The 12,525-nt window shown below is 37.4% G+C and overlaps 1 protein-coding gene across 1 annotated transcript; it reads left to right on the top strand.

Annotated features, from left to right (window-relative positions):
• Positions 1-354: 354 nt before the first annotated feature.
• On the top strand, positions 355-5,908 carry LOC105387033 (BTB/POZ domain-containing protein KCTD9). The gene is made up of 6 exons (XM_048630693.1): positions 355-1,123; positions 1,607-1,809; positions 3,327-3,462; positions 3,649-3,723; positions 4,096-4,214; positions 5,766-5,908. Exons 1-6 carry the CDS (start codon positions 559-561, stop codon positions 5,880-5,882), a joined length of 1,215 nt encoding a protein of 404 aa, XP_048486650.1. The 5' UTR covers positions 355-558; the 3' UTR covers positions 5,883-5,908.
• Positions 5,909-12,525: the final 6,617 nt, after the last annotated feature.

Below are 12,525 nucleotides of genomic sequence, written 5' to 3'. Positions count from 1 at the left end.
TCAGCGTTGTCGGATGCTGCTTGGGAATACCTGGCCTTTTTGTTCATTCGTTGTAGATATTGTGGATAATATTTACTAGATCGATGAGGCCAGTTTTTAATAAGTAAGCAAATAGTCTGGATGATATTGATAATAATGCCCCCAACCCAATAAGTAACCTACAGAATATGTATCGAAAACTCATGGAGTTGACTTGAACTTGTCGACAACAACATTTAATATTGTAGCAAACTCGAGATTGATTATTCTGAGCCCTCATTCTCAACGAACCAAAGAACCAACCTAACAGAACAACATGTCACTTGTTACTTGTCTGTCCTGCCAGTGTCAGAATGACATTAAAATTTACTTCAGAAGCTGATGAATGTGGATTTGTTTGTAGAAATTAAACTTTATTTCATTGTAATATAAACTAGAATTCATTGCAATTTTTAATATGTATTTACATTTCTGTTTTTGGGAAAGAAAAGTATCAACAATCAATGCCTTTGTTAAATAGAAGCTGAATTATAATTTCCAGGCCTTGTTGAAACTAGATAAACCTCAAGAAATTAAATTATGAAACGAGCCTTTGTGTACGGCAGCAACAGATACAATGGGCTGGTTATGGCAGTCCCAGATTCGATGGAGGACTTCGTGAAAGAAATCTCGGAAAAGTTCCAACTGCAGGCGGAAAATATAACATTAACCACATCAAATGGCTGTGAAATTTGTGACGTTCAACTCATAAGAGACGACGATAAGATATATGTCTCGACAGACGCTCAGAATGCCTCAAACGAGAGTGAAACATTAGGCAAATCCTTGGAGACCTTAGCTTTGGATGAGGTGGAAAAGCAGGCTGTTTCCGAGTGGATAACGCTGAATGTTGGCGGGAAACACTTCACGACTTCCAGATCCACTCTCCAGGCCAAAGAACCATTGTCTATGCTTGCAAGGATGTTCACAAATGATGATAAAGGCTACCTCATGAATCCTAGCGTTGTGGACAATACTGGGGCGTATTTAATAGACAGGAGCCCGCAGTATTTTGAGCCTATTTTAAATTATTTAAGACATGGGGTGGTGATACTAGATAAGCATGTGAATCCCAAAGGAGTGCTTGAAGAGGCTTTGTTTTATGGTGTGTTTTTAAAGTGTTAGAATAGAATAGAATAGAAATCATTTATTTGACACACAGCAAAAAAAAATGAAAAAACAAAAATACAGTAACTTTCAAAAACAGCTAAGTACTTATATATAAAGAACTTAAGTAATAATTAAATCAAACAAAAAAATATATGTACCAGTACAAAACAATGGACAATATGCTGCGTGTCAAAAAGGCACATCCACTCAGCTGTTGCTGCTTAGAGGAACTCGAAGGACACAGCACTGGTGTTTCAGTGGATGCCCAGCGTGACGCACGAAACAAATTATTAATATCCAGTTCACAACATTCTGTACTCAAACTTTGTACGACTCAGCAACATATTTTTTTATATTATTTTATCACTAGATTTACATTACCTATTTATATTTCTATTAGCCATCCTCTGCGTCTCTGCTGAACAAAGCAAATTAATTTATATTTACATTAATAAACAACAATTATGCATATTTCCAGGTATAGACTCGATGATACCGCAACTCCAGCAGTTGATAGAGCAAGCCGATAGCCGACCTGGTAGTGACAGTCAAGCACTAACTCGCATGGACGTTGTACGGTCCCTCATAGCCACACCAACTTCATCAGAGCTACGATATCAGGGGGTCAACTTGTCTGGGGCTGATCTGAATAGACTGGATTTGAGGAATATTAATTTTAAGGTATGTGGTTTTTTTCTTAATTATTATAAAGGCAACAAAGAGGGAAAATATTATAGTTAATTAATACACAAAATATAATAAAAGGATGCCCATGTTTAGACAATTAAGGCAGACAAACTACTTCTTTGTAGATCATCATCAATCACCTCCTTATAGGCCTCCATTTGTGTACACAATCATTGATGCTGCTCTTATTTTGATGTCAACAAATAATCAGCCTCTACCACTGCTCCTGAAGTTTAATTATAATTGAAACAAATGGCACACATTACTAATGTTTCTAAACTGCATTCTGTACTGTGTCGTATGCCTTCCTTTTAAATACTTAAATCGAATCGTAAACACAAAATTGCCATTTAGCATATCTTCAACTTGTTACCAACTTACACTATGACGCTGGAGCGCGCCGACCTGTCGCACGCCAACCTCGAGGCCGCCACGCTGCTGGGGCAGGCTTTGTACTCATCATCATCATCATCATCATCAGCCCTCAATCGACCACTGTTGGATATGACTATAGGACTCCTTTGGTTTTCCAAAAGTGTCTCAATTAATGTCGAATATTTGTCAATAGTCTATCAGATCTAGACAAATCATGTCAGTTTAGGCAGATAACCACTGCTGCTGTTGTATCTGGTCCAGTCTTTATGACTGCTTATCTAGCACTGTGTCTTAAAGCAGTCTCTAGACTACCATTCTGTGACAAAACTACCATTAAACCTCTCAGACACACGCTATATTTAACCCGTAGTACGCGAATCTGTCTGGCTGCAACCTGTCGGGCTGCAACCTGTCCCACTGCTGGCTGGAGCGCGCCGACCTGTCGCACGCCAACCTCGAGGCCGCCACGCTGCTGGGGCCAAGCGCTGTACTCATCATCATCATCATCAGCCCTCTGTCGACCACTGTTCTATGCCTCCTTTGGTTTATGCTTACTTTCTCTGCAATATTAGAGCGATTATTTGTCAATCACCTGCCACATCCATACAATTTATGTCAGTTTAGTCAGATAAGCAATGCTGCTGTGATAATGGTGGTACGATAGCTAGCCTTATCTTTTCCATTGTTTGTGGTCTAGTTGTTCTGCTAATAGAACCTAATAAACAAAAAAAACACACTATGTTTACCCCGTAGTACGCGAATCTGTCTGGCTGCAACCTGTCGGGCTGCAACCTGTCCCACTGCTGGCTGGAGCGCGCCGACCTGTCGCACGCCAACCTCGAGGCCGCCACGCTGCTGGGGCCAAGCGCTGTACTCATCATCATCATCATCAGCCCTCTGTCGACCACTGTTCTATGCCTCCTTTGGTTTATGCTTACTTTCTCTGCAATATTAGAGCGATTATTGGTCAATCACCTGTCACATCCATACAATTTATGTCAGTTTAGTCAGATAAGCAATGCTGCTGTGATAATGGTGGTACGATAGCTAGCCTTATCTTTTCCATTGTTTGTGGTCTAGTTGTTCTGCTAATAGAACCTAATAAACAAAAAAAACACACTATGTTTACCCCGTAGTACGCGAATCTGTCTGGCTGCAACCTGTCGGGCTGCAACCTGTCCCACTGCTGGCTGGAGCGCGCCGACCTGTCGCACGCCAACCTCGAGGCCGCCACGCTGCTGGGGGTCAAGGCTCTTTGTGCTAATATGGAAGGTTAGTATACTTTGATGGTAGGTAGTTTGGTTTCTGAAGTTTTGATTTCGGTTCAGGGTAATTAATATTTGGGTGATAAGTGCCACTTATGTTTGGATGTTGTTTACCTAAAATACTTATATAGAACTGCCTGTTCGACACCTTTTTACATACTCTGCCTTAATGTCCATTCTCAAATGTTTCCAGGTGCTAATCTGAAAGGCTGCAATATGGAAGATCCTGCCGGATTCAGAGCAATAATGGAAGGAGTTAATCTTAAAGGTAAGCCAACGAAAAGTTAGTTAGGTAGTGGGTTACTTGTCTAAGGGTAGGTACTAATAGAGTAAGCGTTACATGCATAAACTAAATACTTACTACTCATAGTAAGTATTTAGTTTATGCATGTACTCATACCACCAATACAGATTACTTACAAGTTGCTGACTGAGGACCACTTCCCAAATAGACTGGGTTTTTGTTTTATAAACGGTAAAATTTATAATCGTGAGGCAAAAGTTGTGGACATTGAGTGGGAAGATCGAGTCAGATGGCGAAATCTTTTCAAAGCCCTTTGTCCCTGCTGTGGGACTTCACGATGTATGTATGTATTCAATCATAATCAGTGAAAATTATTCCATTATCTTATTATTCCAGGTGCAAACCTAGAAGGAAGCAACATGGCGGGCGTGAACCTGCGAGTGGCCACGCTAAAGAATGCCAACTTGCAGAACTGCGACCTCCGGACCGCGGTCTTAGCCGGGGCGGATTTAGAAGTGAGTATGCACAGCACATGCTGAGCTTGTGTCTTTTTGACGGTCTAGAATCTGTAGATAGCAAGTTTCGTCTACTTTGTTTTGTATTGTGTCATTTTCTGTTTTTGTTGTTGTCAGTGTGACTAATAAATATTTCCTTTCTTTCTTTTGATTCCCGACTGAGGAAGTCGACAAAATATTACAAAGATACAGATAAGATTATATACAGTTCTCCCATATTAATAATGCGCATGCAAATCTTCGCAAACTGTCGTATTCCCGGAAACACCCGAATCATTGAATCGTAAGAGCCTTAAAAAAATCACTTGCATTTTGATCCTTGTTCGAAAGAAATAGTAGTCAATGATGTCGATTCTGAAGGCGGAAATTCTAATTTTAACGCTGTCAAAACCTTAATTTCTTTATTTAAAATTCGACTCTATGAGTGTTCCCGTAAATGTAATTTTTTGCTAGCAAAATTTATAGTTTGACAGCGTTAAAATTAGCTTAAATTTCCGCCTTCAGAATAGATACCAATATCATGTGACACATAATCGAAAACAATTTGGGCGGTCGGTGGCTGTCACCGATCAGTCAAAGGTCTCAAGGTCAAGATCAGTATTACTTTTGTGGAATTATAAAGAGCTGCAATTACACATCGTTCTTGTTATTTTTTTCAAATGTGAATTTAATTTCAACTTTAATTAATTTTGACGACGCCATATTATGAGGCACATTTAAGAATAAAATATACGTCATATTGATAGACTTCACTTTGCCAATAAAGCCACACCCAAAAGACCAACTTTGTAATTGTAATATTATTGTGAATTATCAGCGCTGTAAATACTTTTGAACTGATATTTTAATGTAAACCTGTGTTTGAAATCCATATTTCTTCTTCTAATATAAATCTTGTGTTATTCAAACCTTATTTCATTCATATTAACACCAGCTTGAGTAAGACATTTGAAAAGTACTGTAACATTTTCGAAGTAAATTTTAATATTATGACAATATTATGAATTATCGACTCAAATTTCGTTACTGATAAATCAATATCTCTTTTAGCACCAAACACGTAAATCTAAAAAAAATACATGAAGAAAATGCACTTAACCACTCTAAATACATATCGTTTTCTGGCGCTCGGGAAATACGACCGTTGCCGAACAATGGCGAAGATTTCTATGCGCATTATCAATTTTGGGGAACTGTACTCGTTATTGCACTCAACAAAAGGATTTACCTGACAAATGAAAATAGAAAATAAATAGCACACTCAGTCTTCAAGCCTTATATTACATATAATACTTAAAATAACTTCTTAATTAGTTTATGAACCAACCCTGTCTGGGACAACTGGATGGCGTAGTGGTTAGTGACTTATGTGACAAGGTTCCTGGGTTCGATCTCCGATAGAGCCAGTTTGATTTTAGAGTCCAAAAACTCTCGCTATCGAGTCGGTGGACTAGGCATAAATCCTTTCCTAATTGGAAGGATACCCATGCCCCAGTTAGTGGGTTGTGATGATGATGATAAGTAAATAAAGTATCAATTATTTTGTTCCAGTGCTGCGACCTATCCGGCAGTGACCTACACGAGGCGAACCTCCGGGGGGCCAACTTGAAAGACGCGGCCTTCGAACTCATGCTGACACCACTGCACATGTCGCAGACTATACGCTGAACTAGTGTTGAACCTCGGTCTAAGTGTCTCTAAAAATATGCATATACTTATGGCCGTAATATGGTTAATACACTCACGAGCAATGAAAAAGTTTCAGTGACAATAGCACCAAATTACTCCTAGACGAAAATTTGCAATATTTAGCGCATCAGAATATTACAAATTAATAACACAAATATTTTGATCAATCCTAACTATCCTGACTAATATTATAAATGCGAAAGTAACTGTGTCTGTCTGTTACTCTTTTAAGCCAAAACTACTGAACGGTTTTTAATGAAATTTGGTTTACATAATATGGTCTGGACTACTCTAGACCCTGAGAAAGAACATAGGCTACGTCCCACGAAAAACATTTTTAAGGCGAAGCGAAGCTCGCGGGAATAGCTAGTTAGCAATAAACAATCGTTAAGCAGGGTCGTTGTTTAAATCTGACGTAACTTGTATGGATCTGACAGATGTTTGACAGGCGAGCGACGCTGCTTATAGATTGTTAATTGCTAATGTATCGGTGGTGGTACGGTAGCTGGGGTCTAACCTGGGTCTAACGCCGAGTTGCAGAAAGGAACATTAAGCTAGATGTGTAAATGTCGGCATTAAATCTGTCTATCTCTTTTTGTAAAGTTCCTTTCTGCAAGTCAGTGTAAGTATACTTACTTACCAGAAAAATATACTTATGCATACTGTTGACCGTAACATGGTTGATAAACGCACGAGCAATGAAAAAGTTCCACTCACAAAATGTCAACACCAAATGGCCCTAATCTTTCAAAACATTTAGATAAATAGATAGAACAGAACATTTAATCTAGAAATGGATCAAAATATATACGTTTTTTGTTGGTAAGTAATGTTCTGATGCTCTGTAAAATGTGTCATTAAGGGTCAATTTATACTAGTACAGAGTCGAAGCGCATCGAAGCGTCTATTCAATACTGAACATTACGCACACAGCATAACGCACACATTGCTACTGAAATTTTAAAAAAAGTCGCGCGCATTCTTCGCGATTCGCGCGTCTACGCGTGACCAACGCAACCAACCATTCGTGCGGCTTTGCTTTAGTTGTGAAGAATTTGACGTCTCGCTGCGCTTCGACTCTGCCCCAGTATAAATTGACCCTAAGCTAGCCTTTTCCGTGCTATCGTCACTGGAACTGTTTCATTGCTCGTGAGTGTAGTTCCCGATTTTGCTGACTTCAGTGGTGGCGTGGTTTCTAATGCAGAATTTGTTTGACTGATTCTCCTTATTATTGATAAGGACAGTATTCGCTGTTGTAGATGTATTTATTTAACTTAATTAATTTTAGTAATTATATTTTAAGTATAAATAAATTAATTTATTGGAAATTATGTTGTTCATTTAAAGCAATATACTTAGCATAAGTATAATTATCATTCCAAAACGGTGAAAGATGTTTGGAATAAGAAACGTCCATTAGTTTTGGGGCCTATTATTAGATAGATAGAATATTCTTTATTTGTACACACACACACACATAAAAGAAACTTACAAAACTTAAATATTAACCAATATGTACAAAAATGGCGGTCTTCTCGCTTAAAGCGATTTTTTCAAGACAACCTTAGGGTGTATTATTAATATAATGTATGCAGGTAAATGTCAGGAGGAAACAAAAACTTTTTTCGTTTTTGTAAATAGCAAATCCTGTACAAGAGCCTCGGCTTACTAGGTATATTATAGTTTTTTAACAACGTGTATATTTTGATTTACCTACTGCCATGGGTTTTTGACTTCGCTCAGGTTATCAACTCAATAAGTATCGTAGGTATAACCACGTATGACGTCGTCTTAACCTCGATTGCGGCTTGACGACCAACTTCTATAGCACTGTTTTCTTTGGAGTTCTAACAAGACAAGTTGTGTGGAAACTAAATGCAGAGCCATTGGGATTATAGTGAGTGCGTTGCGTACCTACATAATAAATCTTATATGAAACAATATAAATTAATTTATATATAATATTTATATAAAAGTAGGTAATGATAATGGGCAGAAGATACTTCATTGAACATAGCATGAAAGTTGCTGAAAAGACACTACCTACCTGTTATTGAAACTCAGTAGGTACCTAAGTAAAAAAAATAATCATTTGTGTAACTAATGATTTCGTTTCCTTTAATAGGTAGTTTATTTTAATTGGCGCCTTTAGCAGAAGCTATTACTTACATAGTTATGAAACCTAACATAAATAATCTTAATTCATCCCAAGTAGATAATACTTAAGTACCTATACCTACTTACAGTCCAACTAGTTATAAAGTACTGAAAACGAAAGTGGATCCTAACTAAATATACCGTATTTAATAGATCTATTATATTTATTTAAGCACAAATCCGTAAAATAGCCATTACAAATCGGTATTTTGTTTTTAAATGGATGTAAATGTTACTAAATGACTTAAGTATCCTACAAAATTATAAAAAGTCTTTGCAAAATCACACTCTTTATTTTCATGACTATAGTCACAGTTGTACTGTACAATGCCCCGTCTTACCCCCTTTTTCCCTACGTAGGTATAATTTAACAGCACCCTGCTTTATTGGACCATACTTCGTTTAAGAACCCACTGAACTTTTGAATACCCTTAAGCACTTACAACTCTTATAAGCTCGTAAAGTTACAGGAAAAAGCTCTGTCTACCTGCCTATAGCTGCTGTTCGCCCTATCTACCTACCTAACCGTCTAGGTACTTCAGGGGGTGACCAGTGTATCAGTGAACTTACCGAAGCATGTCAATAAACCCAATAGTTGAGCAATTTTCAGTATGAAGCCAAATATTCGTCTTTAGGGGCCGTCCATTAATCACGTGAGGCTCAAAGGGGGGGGAGGGGGTACTGAAAACCTCACGAAACATCACGAGGGGGGAGGGGGGGTTCTCGTTAGACATCACGTGTATTAAATTTGTCAAAAATTTGGTATTTCTGAACCGATATTTTGGACGGCGCAAAAATTTTAACGATTTGTAGTATGACCTATATTTTTTCTAGTCAAAAATTGCCTTTACATAGACTTCCAATAAAATACACGTGATCCAAGGAGGGGGAGGGAGGGTTGGTCCCAAACCTCACCAAATATCACCATGGGGGAGGGGGGGGTCAAAAAATGAGAAAAACGACCTCACGTGATTAATGTACGGCCCCTTAGCAATACCTATGTATCAGAGGTAGGTACTTATTTCAAAATGCGTAAAATGGGATTACGTTTGGATTTGTCTTTTGTAGTATGAAATAGAGTTAAGGTACAGTGAGAACCATCGAAATGTAGCACTTAGGTACAACCAAATACTTATTACGACATACGTATCAAGAACAAGTCCCGTAAAAAGTGTAAAGTTTAGCCAGAATCCAACTGTACGGTCTGATAAAATAAAGTTGAGATTTATGTGAGTTGAGAGTTTCGCATCGATAATATAGATAAAAGATAAGACAGACTTGTAATGGCAAAAGATAGACACTGTTAGCCTCACGGAATTTCGAAATTAGATATTTTATTGTACCTACCTACCTACCTAAGGCAAAGGATTAATTATTAGGTAACATTATTTCACATAGAACAAGCTTAGAACAAGTCGGATGCTGGGCAATGTACTAGGATTCCGAAGGACGTAGGTAGCTCTTTTGATAATCCCAGAAATGTATGACATACCTGACATAATGTGGGTAAAATTTATCTAAAATCGCACAGGAAACTGTTCTCAGCCTTCCTCATCCAGCCACTACTAGTTACGTGTCTAAGGTATTGGGTCCAGCAAGCTAAGGGGCCATCCATGCTACGTTTCTCAGTTCATGGTGTTAAACAGTTATCACGAAAATTTGTGAAAAATTTCTTTTACTGGACTGGTCTTCAGATTAAAATGGTTGATGATTCATTTTTTACCGTCAGTTGGACAGCGACCCGTTTGACCAAGACGGTATTTGTTTAAAATTCAATCTTGATGTGCATTGTGTTGTTATGATCTGTAGAAATACTTACCAATAACTGTCGCTTCAAAAATATACTAGGATATATTTTATGATTACGACAGCATCTCAGCTAGAGCTCAGTAACTACTTAGATAGTGAGGTTATTATATTAAACTTAATACCTGTAACAGTTTATTTCGAAACATTTTTGAAAAGCAATTTTGATTTTGCTTTGAAATTTTATTAAGTACTTACCTACTTATATCGAGTCTGTCTAGACTTTCAATAAGTGGATTAGTCTAGCTAAACCAAATTATTGTGAACGTCTATAGGATTGCAGACAATTCATATTTTTGTTTGATTCGTGTTTATATTATTGACTTTCCGATACTTAGGTAATTATTAATAAATTCTAAGTGAAATTTCTTTAACACTAGACCAAACGCGTAGCTAACCTAGCCGCAAAAATTGTAATCTCCTTATCTGTAATCCCACAAATGTAAACCCATTAGACTGACGAAACCTCCCCGTTCTTGTGGAAACGAGGTCCCATTCATACTGGTGCCTTCCCATTGAGCCCACAAACTTGGGCCCAGGGGTCTATACGGAACATCCGGACCGGAAAGAGGTCTGAAAAGATTTAGGGTCGCGTCGCCCGTGGTTGCGCTAGTTTTTTGGTTATTCAAATATGGGAGATGTGTTTTTACACTCATGGCACAAACAATACATTTTGTTCACCATCGACAGGTAGATAGATAGATAGATAGATAACTCTTTATTGCGCACAACAAGAAATTAGAATCAGGAGAAGAATATATACATAAAAAAAATTAAAAAACCGACTTCAAAAAACCACTAAAATGTAAGAAATAATTTAAGGTTTACATAAATTCTACTCGTATGTGACAGTACAAATATACCTAAGCAGGAACTGTTCTTTTTGATGTTGGTGCGGTGACAAAGTAATCTGAAGAAAACCAACTTCAAAAAATAACAGTTCCTGTGTCGCAAGCATAGGATTCGATACTATTTTCGAATCTACACGAAGGGTCACTTTTACCAAACGCTAAACGTATTTAAATGAAATTTTAAATACATTTTGTACTAACTGACAGATGTATGACAGGCTACTAAATACGTTTAGCGTTTGGTGACATTCCACGTAACATATGGAAAAAACAAATGTCACTTTTGGAACTAACTTTGCCTTACATTTTGACAGTGACAGTTGACGATACGCAACGTTAACGGAGGATCGAAACTTGTGCTCACGACTCTGTTTAGGTATATTTGTACTGTCACATACGAGTAGAATTTATGTAAACCTTAAATTATTTCTTAGGTACATTTTAGTGTTTTTTTGAAGTCGGTTTTTTAACTTTTTTTATTATTATTTTATAGTTTTTAGTTTATTTGCAATAATTTTCAATCAAAAGTAAGGTGCAAATGATACCAAAAAGTCGTACTAATCAATACAAATAATTCAAGACTAAACACGAAGTAGTTGCTATATACCGTTGAGGAGTTCCCTTGACTGCCTTCCGTTTCCATCATCAGATCAGCTCAAGGTCACCATCATATTTTATTTATATAAGAACTATATTTACGTTCTTAATTTCATAAGAATCGGTTAATATGTGTCCAAAATGGAAATTCATACCCTGTTTTTACCCCTTTACCCACCCTTAGGGGTGAGATAAAATTCTGAAAAAAAAATGGGACCACCTGGAAGCTCAACCCAATACAACAAAAAAATAATTTTCAAAATCGGTTCATAAACGGCGGAGTTATCGGTGAACATACATAAAAAAAAAAGATCCCGACGAATTGAGATGAGAACCTCCTCCTTTTTTTGAAATCGGTCAAAAATATGGTAAAATTGACACCATATTTTGTATACCTAACCTAGGTACAGAGTAGTGTGATGTGATGTGGCGTAAATAATATTATATATAAAGTACATTCACTTTCTATTATAAGTACCTACTTAATTTGTCTTGATAGAAAAGTCTTTTCTTTGACAGAATATGTAGGTACTTCTTTTATTTTTTGTGCTAAGGAATTAAAATAGGACGTGTGTTAAAATAAAATTACCTAAAGGATGATTCATTCGCTAAAGTACTTGGATCCCTACATAATTCATGCTTGTTCAGTAATTTTAAAGGCCCTAATCTTTCTCTGTTGATGCTAAAACAGCCAGATTCAGACTGACTAAGGACTGACTTTAGCTGATGATGAATGACCGCGAGTCGTGGTGGCGTTACGGTTACGGCTAAGAGCTCTGGTCCTGGGTTCAAATCCCGGCATGTATCAATGTTTTTTTGTACAATTAGGTATATCACTCGATACGGCACACAAGCTATCACGTGAGAACAAATATAAGTAATATTTGTTCTCAGGTGATAGTTTGTGAAATAATTTAAATTAATTTTAACCAATAGTTAAATGTTTGCTTCCCTATCGCATTGCACTAGCTGTAACAATAGATACAGGTACGTAAGTAACTTATAAAATGTAAGTACAGCTAAAAGTGGATGACACCTCTGACTATCCCTTCGGGGATTACTTTGGTGATCATAGGTACATATATGTAGATATACCTACACGTGTTTGCCTCTGGCCTCTGGTAAAGCATTTCCGGTATTCAGAATAAGGATCAGACGGGATTCGCCCACGACACCATTCTCCGCAGGCCTGGCGCATATTACAGCCGTAA

This window comes from Plutella xylostella, chromosome 26, assembly GCF_932276165.1.
Source record: "Plutella xylostella chromosome 26, ilPluXylo3.1, whole genome shotgun sequence".
Lineage (NCBI taxonomy): Eukaryota > Metazoa > Arthropoda > Insecta > Lepidoptera > Plutellidae > Plutella > Plutella xylostella.
The sequence above is the reverse complement of the archived record's forward strand: the minus strand, read 5'-3'. Positions and strand labels throughout refer to the sequence as shown.

Bases quoted from the DNA above. Each gene is read 5' to 3' on its own strand.
- LOC105387033 (XM_048630693.1), top strand. From the start codon at position 559: ATGAAACGAGCCTTTGTGTACGGCAGCAACAGATACAATGGGCTGGTT. The intron at 1,810-3,326 runs GTATGTGGTTTT...TTTACCCCGTAG, and splicing joins TGAGGAATATTAATTTTAAG to TACGCGAATCTGTCTGGCTG. The intron at 4,215-5,765 runs GTGAGTATGCAC...ATTTTGTTCCAG, and splicing joins TAGCCGGGGCGGATTTAGAA to TGCTGCGACCTATCCGGCAG.